We start from the raw sequence: 27,891 nt of genomic DNA, 5'->3' as shown, positions 1-27,891 counted from the left end.
TAAAAACTAGTATATGTTAACACTGGTAAGCTGAGCTAACTTTATAGTTGAGGCTCCCAGTCTCCAAAGGAATATCTTCCAGACTGGGGGGGGGGGTGTAAAAGCGTGGGGGCTGGCTGCTGCAGTCTTTTGTGATTAAGCATCGGATGGAGTGGTCTCTGGTTCAGATTGCTTTATGCCAGAGCACGTTTAAGGTGTCGCAAGAATCTTTGTTACATAAGAAACCAGTTTTATTTCTTCCTCATTCTTCGTGTATTGAGCTTACTTTCATCTGCCTGAGGACAAGAATTTTCGGTATGTGGCAACAGAAGATGGGGAGAAAAAACTGGTCACTTTGGCACACACCATTCTGGAAATGTGTAGGTTTTTTTCTTCCTTTAAGCACAAGAAAAGCCAAATAGTTTCTTGTTTGTAAACTGAAAATAAATTGTCTTCTGTGTTTCAGGTCAATGCCCTAATGCATGCTTTGCTAGCTCAAAGAAAGCAAAATCCAGCTATTAAGAGTATAATTGTTTCTCAGTTCACGAAATTCCTCTCTCTAATAGAGGTTCCACTGAGGTAAGCAGGAATACGTGCTTGAGTAAATTATGCTTGTTTGAAATACTGCTTAAATCACTAAAAGATAACAGATGCCATTCCATTGCTCTCTGTTTTGTTCCGCTTGTGTAATAGCTGTTCATGCTTCCAGGAAACCACCTCCAAAATCAGACCTTAATTCTCTGGGTGAGAGCATATCACTTTTTTTCTGCTACAGAAAATCTGGGTTTGTCTTCACTCGTTTGGATGGGGCACTGAGACAGAAGAAAAGAGTAGAGGCAATTCAGCAGTTCCAGAGCACTGAAGCTGGATCCCCAACTATAATGCTGTTATCTCTAAAAGCGGGTGGTGTTGGCTTGAATCTCACAGCAGCTTCACGAGTCTTTTTAATGGATCCAGTAAGTATTGTCTACTTATTACTACTTTTTAACTTTAGACACTTTCTGATCTGTAAAATCTCAGCCCAGTTTGGTTGCTGGGGCAGGTGACAGTGTCAATGATTGGTGACATATACCATGAGTTGGGGTGGTGGGAAATCATTATACCTTTGACACTTTGATCGGGGGCTTCTGTCACCAGCTGTTGGGCTCCTGGCAGCTCCTAAGTTTGATGGCAGAAAAGACGGATGCCCAGAATTGTTTACCAGTGCAATTCCTCCCCGTGAGACTATCATAATAAGAAAATACAGAACTGAGCAATCTGTGACTGACTTTGCACGCCTGTCTTATGTCTGCAGCCTGAAAGGTGGGGTAAAAATATTTAAATAAATGAACTCTAAAGCTAAAGATTACACTGGTAGAAAACTCTGAATCTTTAGATTAAAAAAATAACCAACAAAGCACTATGGAAAAGGACTCTGCCATATGATTTTAAGAAATCTCTGTGTCTGAAAACACATTACTTACAGCAAAGCTCAGTCTGAATACTTAATATCTCTGATAGGCTTGGAACCCTGCTGCAGAGGACCAGTGTTTTGACAGATGTCATAGACTTGGGCAGAAGAAGGAAGTTATCATCACAAAGGTAAGCTGGTGCCTGACTCCAATGCAGTAGACAGTGTGCGCATGGAGCAGCCCTGGGCTGTATGTTCCAGTCCCTTTTTAAAAAGATGATACCTCGCCTATGAGCTTTTGGGAGGTAAAAGGCAGATGGGGTGGGGTGGTCTCCAGCTCCACTCTCCCCCTTTCAAACAGATGGGGAAGATCTCAAGGTGGGGCTTTTTTGGTATTGTGTATGTGGGCACCTGGAAGTTATGGCAAACTCTGGTGACTGACCCCACTGGCGGCCTGGAAGATATTCAGTTAGGTGGCTGAATAAAGCTTGCCCCCACCTCTGGTATTCCAAGGAGGTCTCCCATCCAAGTACTTGCCAGGGTCGGCCCTGCTTAGCTTGAGGTCTGATGAGATCGGGCTTGCCTGGGCTATCCAGGTCAGGACGGGAAGGTCTCAAGTTTTTTTTAAAAGCTTTGTGCAGGCACTGAATGATTGGGAAGGGGAAGTGTGGGTGTGGTTCCCCATCCAGCCAGGAATACAGATATGGAAACCTGTTGCTGTACTGGGGTGCTACTAAATTAAGGGAAATAATCCTCCATTGGCTCTGCTTGGTTCAATGGAAGGGAAAAGAGTGTGTGAACAATTGTTTTTCCCCGCTGTGACTTCCAAGCTTTGTTTTACCTTGAGTAAGTTCATGCTTCAAGATAAAGGGTTGAATCCTGGCATTCCCTTCTGCTAAGTTCCTTCTGTAATGGAAGAAGCTTTTTCTGTCAGAGCAAGACTCCTCACTGAGAGGAAGGGAGGCATAGGAGTCAAACCAGTGAATTTTCAGTTGCATTTATTTTTTTAAAAAAATATTGTGGCTTGTTTGTTTCCTTTCTGCTTGACCGTATTTTTAAATTTTCATTTTAGTTCATTGTGAAGCACTCAGTGGAAGAAAACATGCTGAAAATTCAGAACAAGAAGAGAGAGCTTGCAGCCGGAGCCTTTGGAGCCAAAAAGCCTTCCTCTAGTGAAACCAAAATTAATGAAATTAAAACTTTGATGGATTTATAATTTTGTTATGTTGGGGCCGGGGTTGAGGCTGACATGATGCTAATTGTTAAATCAGCACACGCACAAGCATTTCGAATTGCTCTGTCATCTTTGGGCAGTAGCTGTATTGCACAAGAAAGTTAGGGGTAATGGGTTACATTTCATTAGGCTTCTTAAAAGTAGACATTGAGGTTTTGGGAGAGTGACTATCAGGGACTTAAAAACAGCATGACTAAAGAGATTTATTCTTTAAATGCTTTATAATTTTATAACAGCATCCAGTTTTATTTGTGTTTTAGGCAGATGTTCAACAGCAGTGGCAAATGCAAAAATACTTGTCAAGTAACATTTAAACAACCTCAGGTTTTTTTTGTTAGCTAAACTATGTCAGGAGAAATGAAGCGTGTAGAGAATGGGAGCAAAAATTCTTGAATTTTTAGGTTAGACTTTATCCAGACAATTTTAAAAGTACAGTAGTTTATTTTTGTTTTATTTGCAACAGTATTTTTGGTTGAGAAGTCAGGATGTGAACAGTCTGTATACTGGAATTTAATGTATACTACTGTGTACCTTTTGCTATATGGCATAACTAGAACCTTGATTTGTATCAGACTTGGAAGTAAACCTTTGTCTTGACTCTGCCTCTGTTCTCATGTCAAAACAATCTTTCGACAAGTAGCATTGCTCAGAATGGTAAGACCTCCAAGATGGCCCTGGCACCTTTAGTTTATGACCTCCATTTTAATGCAGCAGCCATACTTTTTTGTTGCTCCTACTGGATCTATTTGCAGCCTTGAGTACAATAGAACAAGCCATCCTCTTGAAGATGTGCCTTGGACTGGTTTAAATTGTTCCTCATGGATTAGACTCAAAGGGTTGTTGTCGGAGACCAGTTATCTTCTGAGTGGGGTTTCACATGGTACAATCTTACTGCCATGTTGTTCAACCTCTATATAAAACCTTGAGGAAAAAAATAATTCATCGTTTTAGGATTGATGTTCTCAATATGTTTATGACACCCAACTTCTATCTCTATCCAAGCCCCCTGTTGATGTTGTAAAGGGCTTGACCTGTTGCCTGACTGCTGTAGTTACACACCCAGGAAAATGCTGATTGCCAGTTTGGCTGGGGATCATGGGGGGTATTTGCGAATGTCCTGCATTGTGCAGGGGGGTTGGACTAGATGACCCTGGAGGTCCCTTCCAGCTGATTCTATGAAATAGCTAAATGGGAGCAAATAGAAATCAAACACTGACAAGAAGACAGTAATGCTGGCTGGGGTGTTGCTGTTTGTTACTGACTAGACCCAGCCTTACAGCAGCAGAAGTGAGTTGCTGCAGTTGCCAAAAAACCCCACACACTTATGTCCAGCTTAGTATTAGCCTGAAAGATGACTCCCACTGTGACTCAGCTGAAATCTGTGCCATTGGTAACACAGAGTAGACTACTGTAATACATGCTATGTAGGTATCCCCTCAAAACCGATTCAGTTGGTGCAGAATGCTGCAGCTTGGCTGTTTATCAGAACTAGGTGGAACATGCCTATTACACCAGTTCTGCATTCACTTCATTGGCTGCTTATCAATTAGTGAACTCAATTCATAGTACTGGCTGTTGTATACAAAGCCCTTCATAGCCTTGGACTCTCATATCTGTCAGACCCTGACAACGTTGGGGATTATTTTTCATATGCTACTGTTAGGAACAAATTTCTAATTCCTATTTAACTACTAGTATGCATCCCCAAATCTGGCCTGCTGTTTGGAAGCCAGAAATCAAACTAGCTAGTTCTGCTTTTCAAGATGAAGTTCAGAGCCCCTATCCTCAAAGGGTTATTAGAATTAAAGTCAATGAGGTGGGGAAAGGTGAGCTGCTTTGGGTCCCCATTTGGGAAGAAACAGCTGGGTATAAATACTTAGTATACTACATAACAAGATGCTGGGAGATCATGGTGCCAAATGTATTTCCTTCGGTCTGCTACTTGTAGAAAAGAGCAATGGTCTAGTAGCACCTTAAAGACTAAAAATATGTGGCAGGGTAGGAGCTTTCATGAGTCACTGCTCACTTCTTCAGTCTCCTACTTGTATCTCAAGGTAAAATCCAAAGGGACTTGAATAGACCAGGAAAAAAACTTCAGGGCACAGCAACCTGGCCTTAAATGAACTGTTTCTGGGACAGCAAGAAGAGTTTGCTTCTATACCCTGCTTCTCTCTACCTTAAGGCATCTCAAAGTGGCTTACAATCCCCTTCCCTTTCTCTCCCCCCAACAGGCACCTTGTGAGGTAGGTGAGGCTGAGAGAACTGTGACTGGCCTAAGGCCACCCAGTTGGCTTCATGTGGAGGAGGAGTGGGGAATCAAACCCAGTTCTCTAAATTAGAGTCCGCTGCTCTTAACCACTACCTCACGCTGGCTCTCAACTTCTGCCTATGTAAGGACTCCTTACAAAAACCAGAAACGCCCCCCTCCCAACAACAACATCTCAAAGGAGTCAATCCCAGCCATCTTCTGCCTCCTCAGTGGGGGAGGTGCTTCAGAAGAGCACAGGAGACATTGGTTTTCTGCCCTACTTGAAAGCACCTACTGCCGTTATTAGAGGATACTTGGCCTGGAACCTTCCAACACTACAATTGACAAAAAGGCTGCCACAGGAACAGGGCCACAAGTTTCTAGAAGTGCCCACAGACTTGATAAAATCAAGGACCCCAGGAATAGGAAATGCTCCAATTCCGTGCTTAGCTAGTAGTTTAATATTGTCTGAGAGCAGTTTGATTCTCATATTGAACAAACTTCTCACACAGTTCCAGTAAGGCATTCATTTAAATATACTGACCTAACAAGCTTAAGAGCTAAACCCACACATTAGATTTCCCCCACACTTAACAGCTCATAATGTGAGTTAGAGATGCCACAGCAATGGATGCCTTCAAAGCCGCTTTGTCATGCAGACTGCACTGATCAAGCCAAGACATACATGAACACGGCTTATTGAGACAGGTTTGTGGCTCTCTTCTGCCCCAGTCAGAAACTGACACCAGAATGTAGAGGTGTGGGTTAACCAACTCACTTCAGTTAAACCATGTGCATGTCCAGCATAGGTTACTGGAGTTTTTCAGCTGGAATCTTCCCCACAAAGGAAGCAGGGACACATTCTGGCTTTATATCTCAGTAAAAGCAAATGTCTAAATACAGACTCTGCAGTGCTAGAAGTTCAAACCCACCTTTGAAATGCTGAAATGCTTGCTTCCATTCCTCTGTGATACCATGGGTAGTACACTTGAAAATGTAATAGCCAACTATTCAAAGTTTAGTGGAAAGCAGATTTTGACAAAGACTATAAATACTACTTTTTACTGCCCTTTGACAAATTTGAGAACCAAAGTTTATCATGATTTTTTTTTTATTTCGCATTTTCAGTGTAGTTACAGGTAACAGTTCAGCAACTTATTACTAGTCCCAAGATGTACACAGAACTGAACAAGAGCATTTTGCCATGCTGTAGGAACTGTGCATAGAAATCTGGTCTGAATCTTCAGTATGGCTGGAACTGGCAGAGCAAACAGCAGTGTCTTTATAAGATGCTGCATATTTTGACCATTCTGTAAACCCCTCCCCACTGTAGCTGCCTCAACTTCTAGCCAATTTCTTTTAAACATAGCAAGCAAAAATATATATGTGGTTTTCTGGGGAGGGGAGAAAAGAGGTAAAGCACAGTCCTATAGGTCTAAGTAGTACGTTTCAAGCCAGTTAAGTGCCTTGTTCCCAACGAGTTCTTTACAGCGTGTTCAGCATAAGGTTTTGTGCAAGAGGAAAAGATGGCTGTTGGGCACACATATTGGCACAAGGACTGATACTTAAACAAGCTTTTGCTCAGTTCTTACATGTGGTAGTGCAACAGCCTTCAGCTGAGCAGTGGCAGAGCTGCCAACAAATTTAACTGACGCCCCCCCACCTCCATCAGAGTTTTCCTAGTTGCTACAGCTCTGGAACAAGTCCTTGTATTGCTGATGTCTGCAGAGCAGATACAAGTGCTTCTCTACTGGAGGTAGCTGTCAAGTTTCTTCTGGATGTTATCAAAGCTGTCTGCTCCCATGTAGTCAGCCTGGCCCTGCTCCCATCGCTCTTTTCTTTCTTCTGAAGACATGGCCGGTGGTGATGGTGGCAAAGATGTCAGTGGCGCAGAGGAAAGCGACAGGTGGGACACTGCCTCTGTTACCTCTTCCTAAAAAGAGAAGAGAGTGCAAGCAAGTAAGACTGCTGTGTCTATGTCCAGAGGAGTAGGCATCAAGCAGGGCCAAGAGGTACGAAAGCCAATGAGATGCTCTCATGCAAAGCAGCAAGCACCATTTGCAAAATGAAGCCGCTGTAAACAAAACCAAAAAAAGAACAAGAGCATATTCAAGTCAACGGAGAACAGCAGACAGGTAGTTAGCAACAGGTGTAAGTTCTTCATACCTCTCTGCAGAAGCCACAAGAGAAAGCCAGTGTATAGACCAAGCCCGATAGCTGCAAATAGTTCATTAGAAAGGTGAAATAGGAACAAGAGAAAGCATAGCTCAAGAACAGAACAGTACCTCTGGTTTCAGAAAGGTCTAAGAACTTCATTTTCCTGTATGCCCAAGCTATGCCATGAGTATCACTGGAGTGAATGAATCAGACTACAGCCATGTTCCTTTAGCTAGCCTTAACACGGGAAGGGACCAGAAGTCACGGCAATTCCAGTTCAGTAATAGGAGAAGTGTTACAGTGCAAAAGCTCAAGGAAGATCTTTTTGTGAGACGGGTACTTTCGGACATGCACCCACAGGCTCTTTTAGAGAAAAGCTACAAATAAAGTCCCTCCCTCTCTAGTTCCCAATCATGCTGGGATCCACTAAAGGCAGCCATTTTTAAGCCTATTTCTGATTTCAGAGCTACTAGCAGCACTGAAGTTAGAAAGAATTAAGTCAATCGGTATACAGAAACCACAAATGGCCACTGACCACAGCCAGCTGTCAGACTCCAATGTTAACAGAGCAGTCTTAAGATGTGTACGTAACATGAATTCCTATAAGCTAGCAGCAGATCTTTTCAAGGTTTAAGTGCCACTTGATCTAGTCCATCGAGCAAGTTCTCTTATTGCCAGTGCCACATCCTGATCCCTAGTCATAGTCCACCTGGGACTGTAACACAACTGAAGAGTGGGGTTGCATGACCAAATGCTTCTTCATGTTCCAACTGCTTGGATGTTGATCATGCAATACTCCTTTCCCCACCATTTCACCCTCAATCAATACAATCCCAGAAGGTGTTGCCAACATCATTGGTGCCTTAATGAGGAACATGCATTTCTATCCCCTTTGGGAAAACAGAGCAGAAGCAATCCACATTGAGAGGTACACAGCTGGGGTAAAGAGAATAGGGGCTTCAGCATCCCCCCCCCGGCCTGTGCATTCTGCACTTTAGCTGACCCATTCCCCCGATTTTGCAGTAGCTGTCAAACTCTGCAGCCGTTGATCTCCAGTCAGCACAGTCCAGAGATGGAGCTAGTGCTGTGAACCACAACTGATACAGTTGCAGACCTTAGCCAGGCTGCCACTCATAAATCAACCTGCTTTGGGCTGCAGTCATTGTCACCTGTTGTCAGTTCATTCAGTAGCCTTGCTAGTGCCAGCTCACAAGCTGTTTGTTTGTTTTTAATAAGGAGGCATGCCAGCTGCAGAACACCATTGCTCGACTGCTTGGTGTAAAGAAACTCATCTAGTTGGTCAGCAAGCAAGAGACACAACCTTCGTCACCCCACATCCCGATCAAAGCAGAGGATAGGACATACCGCCTTTACACCAGTGGCTGTGTCTTTAATGGCACCATGCTGCTGTAGTAATGGCAAAATGTTTGTGATGAAGGTATCCCACCACATGTCGAGGAACTCTGGATGAACCATTGTGGGATCATGAGCATCGTCTTTTACAGTTTTTGCTTTGAAGTCATAGGAGTAGTTCCAGGGCTTCATTCTTCCTAGGAAGTGCACCACTTTTGCACTTGTCCCAAACCTGTCGGATGAGAAATTTGGCTGAATTGGTACATAGAAGCTGAATCTCGGGGAGGAGCTCTGCTCTGCATGCAAAAGATCCCAGGTTCAGCCTCCAGCAATGCCCATAAAGCATTTCAGGCGGCAGGTGCTGGGAAAGACCTCTGGGTCTTGGGGAGCCATTGCTAGGCTGAGTGGCTACATTGAGCTAGATGGATTAATGGTCCAACTCTGTAGAATAGCAGCTCAACTGAAATTTTTATTTGGTCGTGAAGGGCATATTCCGGGATCTTTAATGCAGGTCTTATTTTTTTATTTAGAAAAAGCATGCAGGGTTTTCTTTGAGAGCACACAAATGTAAACCATAGTTCCATATTTGCACACGTTTATATAACCCCCCCCCAAATGAAAACCTAAGCATAAGTCAATTAAAGCCTCAGTAAGAACTAATGTGACAATCAGAAGCCATCAGAGAAGTTGTCCCAGTAGGGATTACTAACCAAAGGCTATCCATTTTCAATGTTTTGCATCTAGGTAAAGAAAAACCCAAGTTCTGTGACCCATATGAAGTTTTGTGCACCAGTTTGTCATGGAAACAGCACAAAGTTGCAAAGCACATGCCAAGCCCCCCCAAACGTGCAGATTCTTAGAAATTGTCAATGCCTAATTCTGAATTCTATTGAGTGCAAAGTTCTGTACTTTTCCGTATATACAACTGCGCCATACACTTGTGCGCCATCACAGAATGAAGATGTCATTACTACATTATATCTACTTCCACTTATATCCCCCCTTTTCTCGCCAATGGGGACCCAAAGCAGTTTACATTGTTCTCTTCTCCTTCATTTTATCCTCACAACAACCCTGTGAGTGCGTATGCATGCACAAAGTGATTTGTAGCTGCCAGAGTCATGTTATTCTGTCTCCACCAGATAGGTATGAAGTATGGCCTTGGTAATGCCTCGAAAAATTCAATGTTTTATTGCTTACTAGTACCAAAAACCTCAAAATGGCTGCCTACAGAAGGTGGAGCAAAACAGAACACCCCCCTTATATCTTCTGCGAAGAAAGCCTGAAGGGGGAATGAACCACACACGGCATAAGGAAAGACAGGTGCTTACAATCCTCTGATGGAAAGCCCTTTCATTCGAATGAGGACAGGCAAGAACAAGCCTTGCCCTACAAAGTTCCCAAACACCTGAAAAATTTCAAGGGTACCAAGGGAAGTACAGGTGAGCACTCGGGGGCACCAGGTTGGGGAACCCTACTGCAAAGCATTAAGAGCCATTATTTATGAGGCAAACTCAAACCACACACAATTTTGTTTGAAGGCTACAGGTGCACCTTCTCATCTGTAAGTAAGGCATTCCTATTTCATACTATACAGCAGTAACCAACAAGTTGCCAGCTATGCCTCCAGAGTTTATTCTACTGTACAAGACTTCCAAGAAGCCTCACTTCCTTTTGAGAGCTCTCTTTCTCTCTAGGGATCCAGACTGCAACAGACTATAGACTTCATATTGTTCTGCCCCCCCCTTATTAACTTTTATATAGCACATTTAGTCAGAGTACTTCACATGCTGAACCAGAAGGGTACTGTAAAGCCCTGTTGGCATGTATTGCTGGGGCGAGCTGAAGTTTAGAAGAGAAAGAAGGGGCGGGGGGGGGGGCCCACTGGAGCCAGAACCAAACTAGTCGGTTGGCATACATAGTACCCATCCCTAAAATAGGGAATTCTGCAGAAATCAATCACAGCCGTGACCATATGAACAGAGTAGCTGACAGCAAGCTCAGAGCAATGGAGGAACTGAGCCAGAATGAATGCCGCTTTGAGAAGATCCATCAGTATTGTGTGGTGAGCTGGTAAGTGGATTTGATACCCATTAAAGTGTTAGGGGTCTATTTGCCAAGTACCATGCATTCCAGGCTTGTTGCATAATCCTTTGATCTCATTTGTCCACTTCAGACTGCCTCTTCCGAGCAAAAAGCTACGTTAGATAAGGGTGTCTTTCAGGCCACTTTTGTTTTTGTTTTTTGCTTACAGGCTGAACGTCACACCTGTTTGCAGTAAATCCCTCCTTCCACTCTAAAAGAGCCAACAGATTAGATGTGTTCATAACAGGGTCTATGATTTAGTCCATTCCATGAGCATGGCTGTTTGGCATGTCTTAGAATGGCCTGCTCTTGGAACAGCTAGCATGGAGCATTCATCCCTCCAATTTCCATCTGTTACCTCCAGTGTTCGCATAGAGAAGGGCAGCCCTGGCCTGTCATCACCTGAGATACCATATCCCAACCTCAAATCAGCCGCAAGGCAAGTTATGGAAGCTATGTTAGCTAGGTAGATATTTGCCCCCACCCCCCAGTATATATCACAATACCACTCACCAGGCCAAATATTCTCTAATAGAGACTTAATACTAGGTATTCATTCCCATTTACATTGACTTCCAAAAATAAGTGCTCTAATTTTAACCTGACAGTACTTCATATGATGCTGAGATCACAAGACGTCGCTTGAACTTGAGCCATGACCAGCACTGCTTACGTTAGCTGCTCCATTAAACTCTTAGCAGTTTGTGTTAACTACCTAGAGTCTCTAGGCAACATCAGTTGCTCATCATTTCCTTCTGGTTGTATGAGCAGCATGATTTGAGATCTACCTTAACGCAAGTTGCTGAGAAATGTCCAGCCAAATTTATGCAACAACCATTTGGGCTTCCCAAAAAGCCAGCTATGCTTGTCCTGCATGGTGGCAAACAATTCATTCAGTCAATGTTTACAATGAACTATGAGGTTCAGCCCCAAAGCATGTGTGTGGAAAAAGTTGTAGAAGGTAACGACTGCAATGACTTTTTTTTGTGCACAGAAAATGGCAGCATGGAGAAAGAAAGAGACAAGGAGGCAGCCAAAGCTACCATGACCATGCATGTTTAAAATTTCAAATGCTCTTCCTTAACAGCTCATAATAGATGCTTGCTCATAAGACATGGTTGCCCTAGGTGACTTAAGCCAGGAACTGAAGGCTGCCCCCTTCTTCCCTCCAACCAAAGCATATTACTATATGCTAGCACAAATGCCTATGTAGGAGTTGTAACAGCAAACTCCCTTTCACTGCATGGCTGTCAGAGAGAATCATTTTGGCACAGCCCATTTTTCTTCCAGCAGGATAGAATGAGCATGACCTCAGAGACATTTAAGACTCCATTTGGCACTGTGACCCAGAGCAGCATTTGACCCATTCCAGGGGCTGGGCAATGGAGCTGTTCTGGCACACTTCTATATCATGAAGGTAGACTCAGAACCTATGAACTACATGATAGCATTGGAAGGTGCCACATTACAGACTCTTCCCACGTGGCCCTGGGAGTTCCAACATTCCATTCAAGTAGATGAGCCATAATGCAGAACCTCCCATGCATTTCAGCTCACGTGATCCATAGGGTTCACATGCAGCAATTAGGAAAAGACTCCAGCAAGCACTTTCTGCAGTCTACCTGTCAATCTCAGAGTTCAACACACCAGGCTTGACCACTTCATTCAAAGTGAAGCTTCAGAGTTCTTTCTACCAATGTGAAAGCAACTAAGGGTGTTAGTGTAGCCTAAATGAAAATCCAACTCTTGCATGAAGTTGAAGTAGCACGAGCCTTTGATTGGCCCTATTTTGGAAGCAGCCTTACCACAGTGAGAACAGAGACGCAGCCCACATAGAGGTATCTGAAGAAGTGAGCAGTGACTCACGAAAGCTCATACCCTGCCACATATTTTGTCAGTCTTGAAGGTGCTACTGGGACTCTTGCTCTTTTCTGCTGCTACAGACAGACTGACACAGCTACCCATCTTGATCCAACCCACACAAATGCTGTTAAAGTAAAGTTAATCATACACACTACTTACGCTTTAAATGCAGGGAGGTAGGAGTAGATTGAAATACTGCTTAGGTTATAAATAAAAGGCAGATGCTTGCTAATGTCTGTAGTGGCCCAGCTGCTGAAAAAGGTGTTTAATAATCCCTGGTCCCCACCTTAAAAAAGGGAGAGAGATAAGATTAGAAGACACAATGTGGAGACTCTTCATACAACTGAGAGAGTCAGCCTCTATTCAAGATCCAAAAAGAAGCCTTATTACCTCTAGAAATGGTGCCAGGTTGGCCAGAAGATTTATCTTCCCAGTAATGGTTTCCAGACACTCACGACATCAAAATCCTGAATGCCTACATGCTCACACAAAGCTGCCTTCTACCATATTAGACCATTCAAGGTCAGTATTGTCTACCATGGCTAGCAGCAGCTCTCCAGCATCTCAGGTTGCAAGTCTTTCACATCACCTGCTACCTGATCCTTTCAGCTGGAGATGCTGAGGACTGAACCCAGGACCTTCTCACATGCGCAGCACTCAGCTACATCCTCCACCCACACACCAGTGACTCACAGTATGTCATATTTCTGCTTCTGAGGCACTGGCATCTTGCCTACTGCTTTTGCTCCAGTGACCTGAGAAGGGGCTGTACGTGTTGTGTCGTACAGCAGACCTTCAAGCTATTTTGTCTTCTAGGAAGGAAATAAGTGTCAAGTTGAATGGTGGCCATTCAGGTCAGACTAGGCTCTGTTGTCATTCAGCTTGGCTGGAAAGGGAAGGTAGCAATGCTAGTGTCCAGATGTTGTTTCACAAGTGTAAGGTTCTTGAATCATACTACAACTTCTTGCTATTACAGCTAGTACACTTTCTCCAGTAACACAGCAAGGGTTGGGTGGATTGGATGGGGCTAAATCATAGCAGTAACTGTCAGGACCCGTGGCAGAGCTAGGCAAGGGTTTGGTGGGCTATATGTAGAACCTGGCAGACCTTCAACATCACCAGCTTCAGAGACTTCAACTGTTACGTAACAGAGCAGGGAGAAAATACTGGCAAGCCCAGATTTTGTTAAGGATAAAGTAAAAACCCTTTGGTTAGCCCAATACAGGCTAGAATTTAGCACAACCTGAGCCTCTGTTCGGTAGCTTTCCTCTAGCCAGAATTGCCTGAAGCGAGATGTTCCACTTTTGAAATTTCTTACAAGTGGCACTTTGTACTATTGTCATCTAGTGACAAATGCTGAGATCCATTTCAGTTTAATATACCAGGAACCCTAGATAAAGGCTGGCTTCAGAGCCATTGTATTCTAGAACACACACAAGGAAAAGAATACATGAAATTGTGTCCCTGGGCTGATATGCTCACACAAGGACAGACTGTTCTTTGAAACTGCACAGCCAAGAAGTTAGTGTTAAGAGTTACGCGCACTGATTTTGCACAGTTAACCCCTTAGTCCTTCAAAGCCCTAGCAGTCCACAATCCTTTGACTACAAACCTGTTGCAAACTTCTACTTCTGTATTCCAAGTAGCAGCCAGCACACTCTTGGATTCAGAGTTTAAGGTCTAAGAGTCAGCATGTTCTTTATGCATCTATAGGTAGCATATTACCTAGTTTTGTTCATGTTCAGAGCTGGAGCAACGGACTTCACAGCATTCTTTATAGGCACCTTATTGGACAATGTACTACTTTTGCATGCGAGTTAGACTTAAGGGAATTTATACTCAGCCAGCACAGCAAGTACTGATAACCACCCTTAATTCATTTACACATGTTTCTATGGTAAGGTACCACCTGTAAGACTAGCTAAACTTATTCCAGCATAACTTTTATGCATCACATCGCTGAAGTAGTGAGGTCCTGAAAACGTATGCTGGAATAGGTGTGGTTAGTTTTAAAGGTGCCACTTGGTTTCTGTTTCTTGTTGCAACAGAGTAACATGGCTACCCATTTTGAATACTGAGAGCCAGTGTGGAGTGGTGGTTACTGTTGGACTAGAAGCACCAGGTTTGAATCCCCACACTGCGGTGGAAGCTTCCTGGGTGACCTTGGCCAGTCACACATTCTAAACTCCGAGTTGTGACGATAAAATGGGAGCAGGAGAATGATCTAAGCCCCTTTTTGGTCCCCATTAGGGGAAATGCAGCGTATAAATGAAATAAGTAAATTATAGTTTGCATAGCATGAAGACTCAAAGCTTGAACTTTATTCTTCAAGGTGCCAACATTATCTTCAGAATATACCCATTAGTAGCATTATTAGGCCAAGTAATTAAATTTACACTGAGTGAAGTGCAGTCATGAACAGACCACAAGACTTCAGCTTATTACTGTTCAAGACAAAAGCTCATGAAATCTCTACTGTTCTACGCCAAGCTTTTTGGTATCTGTGCCAGTTTTAACTGGCACCACTTACTGCAGATAGCCAAGAAGTCTAACAGTAGTCTTAAATAACTTGCTATTTGACACTGTTACTTTATTTTGCAATCCCTTGAGTTGTGGACCCTGAATGAAAATGAGACCACCACCAACAAGGAACAGTGCTGTGCCAAGAGATGTCTCCATTGATCGGAGAATGAAGAAGCCCTTAAAGTTGGAGGAAACTTTAAGAGCAAACGTAATCCAAGGACATTTATAGAGAGCACTCTTTCTGCTCAGAAGAAGCTGCATTCAATATCTTCATGGCACTGAGTTAATGATACACAGTGCATTATCCAGCCTGCACGTGAATTTTACAGGAAAGGAAGGCCAATTGAAGTGTGCAAAGATGGAACCGCAACTCACTACAAGGAAATGTGATTCCCTAGATGAGAGCTGCCTGCCTAGGCTAAGGCTGTGTATATACTTGGATTTTAACAGAGCAGTGGAATAGCACATTTCCATTTTGAGTAAAGGAGGGAGGACATGAGAAGGGGAAGACTGAGATTAGTCAAGGCCCTATACTTGGATGGCTAAAAGAATTCTGTCATGAACAATGGAGTTGAGCATTGGTGGGAAACTAGGCTGTATGAGAAGGAAGAAGAAAAGCATGAGAGTTCCATTCACTGGGCAGTCAGTTAGCTTATGTAGCCCTTCAGTTCTCATTCTATAGGATGCTTCAAGTCAGTCTCATGGTCATGCCCTTGGAGAGCTAGTTGTCCTACAAGTGTAATCTTATCTAAGGGCCATACTAGAAGTTACATCTCTTAGAGTTAAGTTCAGGTTCCTTGGACCCAACACTCCTTCCCTTCAGCCATACACCAGCTGCCTGGACTGTCTGTATAAAAGATTCAGGGTGGGGTAGCCATGTTGGTCTGAAGCAACAGAACAGAGTTTTGAGTCCAGTGGCACCTTTATTTTATTTATTCATTTGATTGCATTTGTTCAACTTATTATACCCCACACTTCCTGCAAGCGAGCTCAGGGCAGGTAACAACAACATAACACATCCAACAATTAATTAAAACAAGTTATATAAGCAATAACAGTTAAAATGAGAAAATATCGGTCTAGTTCACAGCCATTCGTGGATCTTGCAACGTTAAAAAACAAGCAACAAGAAGGAAACCCGCCAACCGAAGGTGCGATGGTAGATCTTTCACACGGGCAGATTTCATAGGGCAAGTTTATAAAGAAGAGCCCAGTTGAGCTTGGAACTGGGACATGTGGGAGGATGGGCTTCAGTTCCATGCTCTTTTCCCAACCCAAAGTGACATGAAGGAAGACTTACTGGCTGCATCATGTGCTGAATTCTGCTCATGTAGAGCAGCCAAAAAAAGGGGAAATACCCGCCCCAAACCATTTTTGCCCAGGAAAACATGGAAGGGGAAGGAAAGAGCCCCTCCTCCCAACATCAGAGTTCCAAGCTCGAGCAGGCTCTCCTTCCTTTATTTTTAAGCAGACAGTCCAAGTAGCTGCTGTGTGGCTGCAGAGAGTGCTGAGTCCAGGAAACCCAGACTCAACTGTAGTTCGGCCCTTGTTTTAATGTCCTTCATGACCCAGGAGTACCATTTATTTGCAGGACCATCTCTACCCATGTTCCAATAAGGAAACTTGGACCAAACTAGGAATTCAGTATTTAAACTGTGCTTTATTGCCTAACACGGCTTATCTGCTCAACCCAGTGAGGTAGGCTCAAAGGTTTCCCCCTTACTTATACCTACATACTCAGGTGGTAAAGGAATTTGGGTCGCCAAGTTCACAGCCTGGGAAGTCTCTTCCTGTGGACACTTGAAACCCTGTAGGATTGACTGGGCTGCTGTTATGCACAATTACATGTAAATGAGTACTCTTAAGCCATAGTAAAGTAATGAAAGAACTTGCCTGTTTCACAGCCCTAAAAATTAGGTGAGCCAGATTTTGCCTAGAGAATAAAATCAACACAGCTAGAAAGCAGAGTAGCATTCACTTTACTACAATACTTTACTAGAACTCCGCTATTGTACAGGAATCACTTATATTACATCAAGCTCTTCAGCTAGGGGGACAAGATCCCAGTGAAACTTCGGCTTTGAGCATTTTAAATGATGAGATGTAGGCATCTGATTTATCAGTAGATACTCCTGCTCTGCAATATTGCATTTCAGCCAATTTATAAGACAGTCTTATTAATCTTTTATGCACTCCAGTTCCACCAAAGTACAAGCCAAATCTATAGAAAGCTTACAGCAGCATAGATTCCTATAAGCATTAAACGTTTCCTGCACATTGTTTTTGGTTCATATGAATCAGCCTCCCCAGAGCCTTCTTCACAAGAGCCCTCTCACCCCACTCATGATGCACAGCCCAGGCAAACACGTACCATCAAAGCTGCCTTTTTCTGTGGCAAGTTGTAACAGCTGGTTGAATGTTTCAATGGAAGGTTGGAAGACAAAGACTCCAGAATTAAAACAGTCTGGCCAGCCAGGATCTGGTGCTGCCGAAAGCTCTTCTCTTTCAAACAGTTCGTCAATATTGGACAACACCTGGTTAAAGATTTGGGAGTTACAAGTTTATTTTGGAAAACAGTTAAAATATGCATTACAAGAATGCAACGGTACAGGTCACCTTCAAGAATAGCATAGTGTTTCCTAAACCTGATACCCAGTTCCTCAGATTGTGTAGCTTACAATTTCAAGTAGCTTCTAGAATAATAGCATCCTCCTTGAAAGAACCCAGTTAGAATGGGCTGGATGCCAGGAGACAACCTACAGGTAAGTAGAGGAATCATACATCTTTCTGGACAAGAGGAATGCTTCTGGGCTTCTCTTGCATCTACTGTAGTGTGGTCTGCATCAGAAAATCCTGTTACATCTTCCTCTGTGTACAGGCAGAGCAGGGATTCAATGCTACTGAGCATACACTGGAATGTGAATCCAAAAACCGGTGACTTCAGGCTGTCAGCAAGACACCTTCTACTGATTGGATGGTTCCAAGCTCACCATGGGAATTCTTCAAACCTTGCAGAATTTGTGTACCGAAGCAGTTACAGTAACACAATATGTTGCCATGCATGCACTCCAACATACTAGAAACACTACAATTTTAAACATTACCTAAACCAATAGGATTCAGCTAAGTTGTATTCTAAGCAGCAGTAAGACATACCATTGTATCAGCATCCATGAACACACACTTTGAATAATGCGTCAGTTCCCAACAGTGGATTTTTGTCAACGTAACACCAAGCTCAGGCCTTTTGAGTAGCGCAAGATGGGCAGAGTCTCCGCTATCCAATACATCCACGGGCTTTACTTCATCAAAGACTTTTTCCAATACTTGCCTAATGAAAAGAGGTATACATTTTACATTCATATCCAGTGCTTCAAACTTGTTCTCGATTATGTCAGCCAACCATCTTACATTTCTACGAGGAAGCAGCTTCGAATACCAGGTTTTATCTAGGCAGAGCCTTCAGAAGTTCGCTCAGAATGCACATTGCAGCTATTTCCTACCCCTGCAGCAAAATTCTTAAGTTAGAGCACAGGAATGTTGACCTCAGATAATGCTCTTGAAAGGTGGTAGGTTAGTAACACCAAAGGGCTGTCACAGCTTGCCTAGGAAGTGCATACTCCCACACAGGCATATGGGTCAGAAAGTCCTAAGAACACTCTTTGATAAAGCCAGCTGGCTATTTTAAGCGATCGCTAAGAAAGAGGAACCCTCTTAGCTGTGTGTCCAGAAGTCACTGCACAGCTTCCAATGTGTTTAAGATATCCAGTTGGTTACAGACCGCATCTTTATGCTAAACACTTTAAGAACACGGATTCAATTTGAAAAATTAAAGCTCGTACAGCTTCCTGGCCCCAATGTTGACTGACAAAGACTGCTGCGTGATGTTCAAGTGCTGACCTTCTCAATTATACTTTAAACCTACATATTCCACCCATTCAACTTTTATTAAAGTCTCTTCCCGAAAGTGGAGCAATTTTAATGTCTCCACTAGTGCTTAAGAACCTGTGACCTGGCTTCATTCTGAGGAGCTGTCAGCATGCAGAGGTGTTTTTTAAAAAGAGGGTATCACACAGTAGCTGCAGTATGTTAGGGATTTTTTCACTGGCAGAGGATGAAGGCAGAGCCCCAGGTTAAAGCCACGACAGCAGGACTTCTTTTGCACAGTGGCAGTGGTGCTGGATGGGGCAGAGGCAGCAACCTTCCTGTGGCCACTCCCTGTACCAGCACAATGGCAGGTTTTGCAGAGGAATGATGCTGACACGGAGAGAACCCACAGCACAGGATGTTTTGCATGGCTACAGGCCTGCAAGGTTACACTGGTGTTTTATGAAAGGCAACATAAGGGGGACTTTAGTGCTGTGTGGTCCACCAAGAAAACTGCTTACCAGGAAACTGAATTTTGGGGAACTATCTTTAGCATAAGAGTTTTATTAGATTTATATACTGCCCTCCTCAAATGGGCTCAGTGGTACCCAAACAGAACTCTAAGACATGCAATCATGTGCCAGTCCTACTGAAATGGAAAGCTTGAGTTTGAAAGCACAACACTGGCCCTGTTCACACGGAGCATTTGCTGTGCTGAAGGCATGATAGTCCCACGGATTTTCCGGGTGCGATCACACCGGAACATCTCGGAGGCATAGCGCACCCGTGGCATCCTGCGGAAGATGCGCATTAAAAAGGTACCTGGGATGACCTACTGGCAAAATGGTTTGCCACGGGCTGCATATGGACTCCCTGGGTGTGATCGCGCCGGCGCGCGGCTTTCTCCCCCATCGCCCTCTTTGCCACGGGGAAGCCACCATCGCGTCTGATCGCATAATGGTGCATCAGAATGCGACGGTTCAAATAGCTGCCCCCCCCCATGTTTTCCGGCACGTCTGACCGGGGCTCAAATATGGGTAACTTCCATAGCATTTCACCCACCTGACCTTCCATTTTAATGGGGGTTTTCAGCTGCTATCTATGCAATTTTAGCATACTAGCTGCCATGATAGGGCATGGGGCGTGCTGTTAAGTTTTACACACTTAAAACAAGAGTGCAGTTTTACAAGGAAAAGTGCTTGATGTGTTATTAGTGCTTGATGTGTTGTGCCACAGTCATGTCTTTTAACAGCTGTCTCATTCATTTCTTACACAGCAGTTCTGAATTTCTACTGAGAGTCACTGCCTCTTCATTGTCCGCCTTCCATCCTGTTCTCTAGCTGGACACACCAACTGCTAGACGAAGGCCTAAGCAGTTCAACATTGTGTTACTCCACCTAGCTATTTGTTATCTGTGACCTAGTGCCCATCTGCCTGAGCTGCGGGTTTTTTTGAGGCATGTGATTCCCAGTCCACAGGTCACAACACCGCAGAAAAATTTCGACAGCATATATTTGCCGATGTGGCTAGATGTGCAGCACCAAAGCAGACCCATCTGAATGTCCCAAATAAGTAGATCTTCCTACATTGCTTTACCCCAAAAATGTTGGAGCAGGGAGCTGGGCAAGTTTGTTAGCAAGATGGCCTGTACTGGTGGTTTCTGTTCTAGAGTCAATGACTAGGAGAGATGAAGGTACGCACTGCAGCTTATCTGGTATGCTCTGAGTAGTTGCAGAGCTGATACCTTTGTGCAAGTTCAGCATCACTGCTTGAACTGATGCATGTTCCCCTTTCCTTGCTCCAAAGGGTAACTGCATCAATGCAATTTCTTTTTAACAGAGTTCTTAGGAAGGGCATACTTATCTTATGAGCTAATCAGCTTGGTTGTTTGACAGCCCTTTCCAACAGATACGGAGTCTGCCTCTCTAAAATGGAGAACCATTCTCTCTATACAACAGAAGTTCAGCTTAGTTCCATTTCCTTCCATCAACCTCAGATGGAATCACGTCTGTAGTCCAGGAGACCCCAACCTTTTCAAATCTGCAGGTACCCTTGAAATTCTAACAATGGGGTGGGGTGGGCTGCCACAATCACAAAATGGCCACTGCGGGAGAAGGAGCCAACCACAAAATGTCAGCAAATGAGATTATGTATAGCTCTAAGTAACTCTTCAACACTTCAGGCAGAAACTCTGTTTAACAGGATGCTAAATGAACACATTAAAAAAAGATACTTTCTTGCATACATGCACAGTAACAGTGAAGATCATGCAGCTGTTGCTAAAGCAACTTTTAAGAACTCTGCACAACCAACCAGATCTCCAATGGCCCTAACTGAGCAAAAGCCTCACATAGCTCTACCCACATTCTAAGAACACTGGGCAGGCACCAGGAAAGTGTCAGTGGGTGCCACAGTGCCCACAGCACCATGGTGGGGACCCCTACTAAAATCTATGCCTTCAAGGGAAAAGGAGGAGGAGGAAGAGATTGGATTTATACCCCACTCTTCACTACCCGAAGGGTCTCAGAGCAGCTTACACTCTCCTTTCCCCTCCCCACAACAGACACCCTGTGAGGTAGGTGGGGCTGAGAGAGCTCTCTTGAGAACTGCCCTGGAGAGAACAGCTCAGAAAGAATTTATGACTGACCCAAGGTCACACCAGCAGCTGCATGTGGAAGAGTCGGGAATCAAACCCGGTTCTCCCGGATTAGAGTCTGTGCTCTTAACCACTACACCAAACCATGTTCTTAACCACTACATGCATGCAAGTGTTTCACCTCACTTGTAACCAAGAACATGTTTTTGCTCAGATGGAATCAGCACCATCATTAGCTACCAAATGGTCAACTGGCTTACTTACAGACTACACTTGTCTCACATCTTACCTCATCGGATCAGAGACATGAGGAGTTATAAGTACTGTCAGCCTCTTTGTCGTCCTGGAGTTCCGTAGAGATGACCCCAACACAAGCGCTCCTTTCACGTAAGAATCATTGGTAGCTAGCGTCACAAAAGACTGATCTTAAGGAAAAGAGATATACAAGTCATATTAGTGTTGAGTACTTGAGAACACAGTAATTACAAGGGCAGCCATTGTTAAGGTTCAACGCCAAACCACGGATGGGTACCAATGTACATACTTCACTTGCACACCATAAGCTAGCTAGTTACTGCTTTTAGCAAGGTATTTGCCAGTTCTAATGCAAATAAACAGAAAGAATTAGCCATGCATGGTGTCAATACCAATTTAAAAAATCAATAAAGAAAAATTCATTTATATACAAATAAGCAAATCATTTATACAATTTTCATATCCTAGGCACACAAGTTGCAAAAAATTCATTCCACCAGTTTGTTCTGGATGGTCAATTTCAACATTAAGATTCTAGAATGCACAGAAGGCATTCGGTGCAATGAGCAAAATAAGTGAACTCTTGTTTGCCAGAGGCAAAGCAGTTCTCTTCTGCACTGCAAAAAAAAGTTTCTAAAGTACACAACAGGCATGTACTAACTTCCAGCAGAAAATACAACCAGAAGTTCAGTCTAGTAGTACCCAGAGTTTAAGTTCAACATGTTTGATTGTTAATTGCTAACATGGTATGATGATTTAAACTATTATTTGGAATGTCACTGATAAAGGTACAGTTACCCAATCCACAAAACTGGAAAATTTTAAAAAAAACCTTTTGAAAATATGAATTGGTGCCCCACATCTTTACTATAGTCTGTTGGGTAGCTGAAGTTCTAAATCCATAAGGGGGGTGGGGGAGAGGGAGAATAGCCAATGCTGAATCACTATTAAGTCTGTGTGGAGTTGTGCCAGAGTTTTTAGCGAATGTTTATAGTTACTAATCCAGTGTTTGGTTCTTGAATGCCTTGCCTGTGGTACTTAAGCCCCAGTTTAAATTAAGGCTAGTATCTCTCCACAACAGAAGTAGTAAGGTAGGCCAAAATTGTCTTAAACACACACAAGCTAACATTTCCTTCTCTATTTTCATTTTATCATTACAGTTAATGTAGGAAGAAATTGCAAAACACTACTTCCAACTAGTAAGGTCTGAGGAGTTTAACAGAGTTGTGCACATCACACCATACCAATGTACAGAAGACTCTTCAACTGATACTTGGCATGTATCTATAGATCCTGTATGCCTCAAAGGCATCAAGCTTAGTAGTGATTCATACATTTCCACATTGGAATGAAGGGTCCCTTTTCCAGGCAACTGAATTAACGTAACCTATATCAGATCAGCTACAAGAAGCTGAAGTTGAAACTTTACTATTCTTAAAGGCCTGCTTAGGCAACAGGATTTTTGGGCGCTGAAAATAACAGAGTACCATGTTACTTCAAGCCCTGCATTATAGTCTATCGATTGCAATGTAGGATGAAACTTCTGGTATGCAAGTCCAAAGATTCATGAGGCATTGACAATACAACAGCCAAACTAATTTTGAGTGCTTCCAATTGTTCAAGAGGCTATTATAAATAGCTTCTGCTACAACCCTAGGACACTGTTACAAGGTTTGTCTGTGTACTCTCCCACTTCTATTTAAGAGGAACCTCTGAGCAAAATTATGAACTGCCAATGGAGTAGGGTTGGTCAGAAGAGGTATAAACCCAGCAAAGATGCCCTTCACCAAGCAAGATAGTGAATGGCCAGGCAACTGAAGATATAAGATCAGCAGGTCCAGTGATAAGGCAAGTGGAACTAGATACCTATTACCAACATTTAGCTTGCCTTTATTACCATACCTGCACCTTCAGGTGTGGTTCAGATATGCAATGTCAAATTATGGTTTGATATGGATACAACTCCACCCCGCACCCCCCAATACACTGCAAGCCAATGTCTGGTTTTCAAGCAAACCATAGTTTGCATCTGAACCGGAAAACTATGGTTCACACCAGACCTACAGGCCAAAGATTGCAAGTTTCAAGTTATTTCTAGTCTGCAAGACAGGCACAAATCAGGCTTCCTTTTCCTCTAAGTAAAGCAATCTTATTTAAGCTACAAATACAGATTGGGACTGAGGGACAAGTCAGAAAAAAATTGTGTTGGATAACAGGTTTCATTAAGAACTTTGTAGGCAGTTCTTGAATGACGAACTTCTAAATGATGTCCAAGCTTCCAAGTACAAGACAAACAGTGTAAGTTAAGACAATATTATGGGGCTGTTCATTCTCAGTTTTCTCACAGCACAGCCACACAAGTGCTTTCACATGAGGGCACTTTTCCATCTTGCTCACACCTGTAGGTTAATATAAGCTCAGAAACGTCCGGCTCACTTATCTTAGGCCTGAGGTTGCAAGAGGAACAACCCTACTATTTTCTTCCTGTACCTCTACACAAGGAAAGTGCAAAGCCCTTTCAAAAGCAAGAGCATTAAAAAGAAGGGATAATGGAAAGGAGGTCAGCCAGCAATGCTCTGTGAAGCTGTCAGAGGTCTCTGTGCAGTATCACTAGGCAAGGCCAGAAGGTCAAACAAGCACTGGAAAGGGGCAAGAGAAGCCATTCGCCTCTCAGTAAAGCCTGTCTCACTTTTACTGAATTCTTTGGAAAGAAGACCACAGAAAGGAATCCTTGCTCTACTGGGACTGGGGTTGCCAACACTAGGTTGGGAAACTTCTGGAGATGGGGGGGGGGTGAAGCCTGGGGAGGGTGGGGTTTGAGGAGAGGAAGGACCTCAGTGGAGTAGAGTGCCTTGGAGTCCACCCTCCGAATCAGCTATTTTCTCCAGGGGAACTGATCTCTGTCATCCAGAGATCAGTTGTAATTCCAGGAGATCTCCAGGATCCAGCTGGAGGCTGGGAACCATAACTTGGAACTTAACACAAGTAGCTGCATGTCTTACACTGCTGGGATTAAAAAAAACAGTGAAAGATACTAGAGCACCCTACAGTTCCACTTGAAGACCACACAAGTATCCAGTCTTGAATGAGTCTTGCCCTCTCCAAATAACTACAGCCAGTTTCCAAGCAAAGAGATGCAGTTTCAGCAACACTACTTGAATCTTTTTAAATCTGTTGTGGCATACAAGCCAATCCAGCCCAGTCCTCAGGGAACTCTCTCTCCATGAGGCTATCTGAAAGTAGTCTGACTAAAAAGAGAAAATACCATGCAAACCTATTCAGTAGGCATATACACCACCAGCCTCATCACACGCCTTTATTACGTAATAACCAGTTACTTTCTAGATGTCATTTATGACTCCAGAACAAACCAAGGAAAGGACATCTGCCTCGTTTTGAGAACAGATGCATGTTCAGTCACCTTCCATGTGCTATCAGACATTCTTTGTAACAGCTGATTAAGGAGAGCTCACTAGCTATGGGTGTGGTCCCTTAAGAGGTTGACTTGAGCAAGAAGAAAATAGGAAATTAACACATAGAAGCAACCGCTTGAGAAGTCTTTCACCAACCCACACTCTTCACAAGACAAGCTCAAGACTGCTGAATGAGGAACACATAAAGGGGTCACTGCTTCCTGAAAGGGCAGAAGTCCTTACCAAACCAGGACAATCTGACAGCATTTCCTTAACAGTTCTTTGGCCAAAACCAGCCAGTTTAACAAGCTGAGATATGTCTAAAGCCACTCTGCTGCCTGTTCTAGAGTTTTCTGCTAACAGGGCTGGACCTTTCCAGATAGGATTTCAATGGGAAGCAGCAAGCTTCTGAATGCATGCATCAGAGTGCTAGAATATTACCCCATGAGATTTCAATATTCACAGTGCTATTTGAGTGAGTCATTATTGGGACCCACAATAGTAGGCCTAAAAATAAAGCCTACTTTGTTTACAGTCATATTAAAGTTTGAGAAGGGCAGAAAACAAGCGAGTGCCATCTTTGGGGGATACTAACTTAGCATCCTCAGGAGTGCAGACTTCTCCCAAAGTTTGTTATCATATTTTGTTTCCTTCTCATATCCAGCTACTCAACATGGGCTACTTTTATGATTCCCAAAAGCATCTTTTAAAGTGCTGCAGCTCAGCAAAAAGTTAATAAAGACTTCCTGTATCAAATTTAGTAAAAGTGTAAATGTTAGGGTCCAAGAGCTGCTCTATATGTATGTAGTTTTCATAAGCTGAAATTCAGACAGTGAAAGCAACCTGTTCTGGCTCTATATTAGATCAACCACACAGACACAAAAACGCAAATTGTTATGGAGAAATCCTGTCTGGCATACTAGCTCGCACCTAGGGCACCAGCATTCAAATCCTCACTGCCATGAAGCTTACTGGATGACCTTTGGCCGGTCTAACCTATCTCACAGGGTTGTTGTGAAGAACAAGAGAGGAAAGGAAAACCATGTGCACATGAGCTCCTTTAAGAAAGCAGCACAACTGTGCTAGACATTTCTACTAGACATTTATTTCTCTTAGTTCATAAGTCTTCAAAGGCCAATATGTTAAACCTATAATGGTTCTAAGCATTTCCATTATTGGTGGATTTATCCTCCAAATCTATATTTGGGAAATTCTGATGAACTTTCCTGTACATTAACTACCTACTCCTACATCTCTGGTTCAAGTTTCCAGCCTTTTAAGTGCCATAATTCCTAGTGAGCACTATCAGAAATAGCAGTAGCACCCTCCTCACACCACCATCAAGGACTCATTTTGATAACACCCCACCCCATATTACCCCAACAAGGGTCAGCACTTGTTTCCCCCTCATCATTTGGGTTAGCAGCACACCCAATGCACTTTGATTTGTTAAAACATTATGGCTTTTAATTTTAAAAAAAATTAAAGAAAATGAGCTGGCCCCAAGCAAAGAGAGATACCTAGTTACAAACATTTACAACGGTGGTATTCCCATCAGGACATAGATATTTTAAGAGTAGCTAGGTGAGCAGCTACCGAAGTCCCACCATACTTTACAGAAGGTGAGCAAGCTTTTGATCAGGAAACACCCGATACAATCAGCTGGCCGGTCCTCCCAAAAAGCATCACTGCAAAGCCAAGACAAGGTGAGAGATGCTAAAAGGTAAACACAAACACCGCCTCCCCAGCAGCACACAGCACGCTGGGCCCACCGCTGCAGATACCGCTCACACGGTCTCTCTCCCTTTACAACGTGCAAGAAGAGGAGGGAGAGGGTTCGCCAGTCCCACCTGCTGGCTTGCGGGAGGGGAAGGGGGAACCGAAGAGGTCTCTCCGCCACGGCAAGCAGCCACAGAGGGCTGACGTCGTTGTGGGCGAGGAGCGCCCTGACCCGCCAGCCCCCCGACCCACGCCGCCTCACGCGCCAGCCCGGCTCACGAGCTCGCCTAAAAATAGGAGCCGCCATGAGCGAGGGAGCAGCTGGGGTCTCCCTCGGCAGCAGACCGAGCGCGCACGGGCAGGGCCGCCGAACGCCGCTCTCGCTTCCTACTCGCGGAACACAACAGAGGCGCCTGCTGCAACACGGAAGAGGCTGAAGCAGCGGCGGCTCTCGCCAGGCACCCTTCTAACGGGAAGGCAACGCCTGGCCCCGGGCAACGGGGGCCGAGGAGCCGCCGGCGGAGCCATCCCAAGCAGCCGCCAGAGCCTCGCTGTGCCTGAGCGAAGAAGACGCAGTAGGGGGGGCGCGGACACCCCTTCCCGGGGAAGCGCCTTACCTGCCATGGTGCCGGCGGCTACCCGGACGCGCTACACGGAACTGCTTTGCAGATCCCGCGATTAACCACTACACTCACTCCCTGTCCTGCGCCCCCACCGCCTTATATAGGGGCAGGCGGAGCCCGAGTGAAGGGGAGGGGCCTCAAGGGATGACCAAAAAGGGAATGGCCATCGAATAACAGGAGGGCGGGGTGGAGGGAAGGACAGAGTGGCCGAAGGAAGCACCAGAAGCCAGTGGTAGGGATCGTGTCTCTTTAAGAGCTTCGGCTGGGGAGCGTTCGTCAAAAGAATGAGAGGCAACTGTGTGGCACATCATCCCTCGGATCACCAGCAGAAGCCTCTGTTACTCATGAAACTGCCTCTTCTGAGGACGTGCATGTATAATGGATATACATTTCTGGTTTCAAGGTGCAAAAAGTATTGTGAATTGGAAAAAGCAGTATTCTGACAGTGGAAACCCTACAAGACTACAGTCCTGATGAAAGATGTATAGAATACCATGAGTAATAACTGGATTTATCATTCTAAAATCTTATAATCTGGAAATGAGCCTGAGGCCCCATGTGTCACTTTTGATTTCCTGTTGGAAGT

General features: G+C 44.0%; 2 protein-coding genes across 2 annotated transcripts in view; one reads left to right on the top strand and one right to left on the bottom strand.

Moving 5' to 3' along the window:
• Positions 1-3,196, top strand: part of HLTF (helicase-like transcription factor) — a 46,871-nt gene extending 43,675 nt beyond the window's left edge. The window contains exons 24-27 of the mRNA XM_015428155.1: positions 446-558; positions 755-935; positions 1,480-1,560; positions 2,442-3,196. Of these exons, the coding sequence (XP_015283641.1) occupies positions 446-558; positions 755-935; positions 1,480-1,560; positions 2,442-2,585 (519 nt within the window). The 3' untranslated portion in view covers positions 2,586-3,196. The remainder of the gene's footprint in view (positions 1-445; positions 559-754; positions 936-1,479; positions 1,561-2,441) is intronic.
• Positions 3,197-5,973: 2,777 nt separating this feature from the next.
• On the bottom strand, positions 5,974-27,390 carry GYG1 (glycogenin 1). The gene is made up of 7 exons (XM_015428156.1): positions 27,300-27,390; positions 21,585-21,720; positions 17,989-18,163; positions 17,204-17,366; positions 12,469-12,595; positions 8,374-8,593; positions 5,974-6,784 (listed from the first exon to the last, which is right to left on the bottom strand). The coding sequence occupies exons 1-7, from the start codon at positions 27,304-27,306 to the stop codon at positions 6,599-6,601; spliced, it is 1,014 nt and encodes a 337-aa protein (XP_015283642.1). The 5' UTR covers positions 27,307-27,390; the 3' UTR covers positions 5,974-6,598.
• Positions 27,391-27,891: the final 501 nt, after the last annotated feature.

Source organism: Gekko japonicus, unplaced genomic scaffold (genome assembly GCF_001447785.1).
Source record: "Gekko japonicus isolate JY-2015 unplaced genomic scaffold, Gekko_japonicus_V1.1 scaffold1460, whole genome shotgun sequence".
Taxonomy (NCBI): domain Eukaryota; kingdom Metazoa; phylum Chordata; class Lepidosauria; order Squamata; family Gekkonidae; genus Gekko; species Gekko japonicus.
This window is presented reverse-complemented; position numbering and strand designations above follow the sequence as displayed.

Excerpts from the sequence above, each read along its gene's own strand:
- GYG1 (XM_015428156.1), bottom strand. Across the intron at positions 18,164-21,584 it reads CATGTCTCTGATCCGATGAG|GCAAGTATTGGAAAAAGTCT; the intron begins GTAAGATGTGAG and ends TCTTTTCATTAG. Across the intron at positions 17,367-17,988 it reads TCATGGATGCTGATACAATG|GTGTTGTCCAATATTGACGA; the intron begins GTATGTCTTACT and ends ATCTTTAACCAG.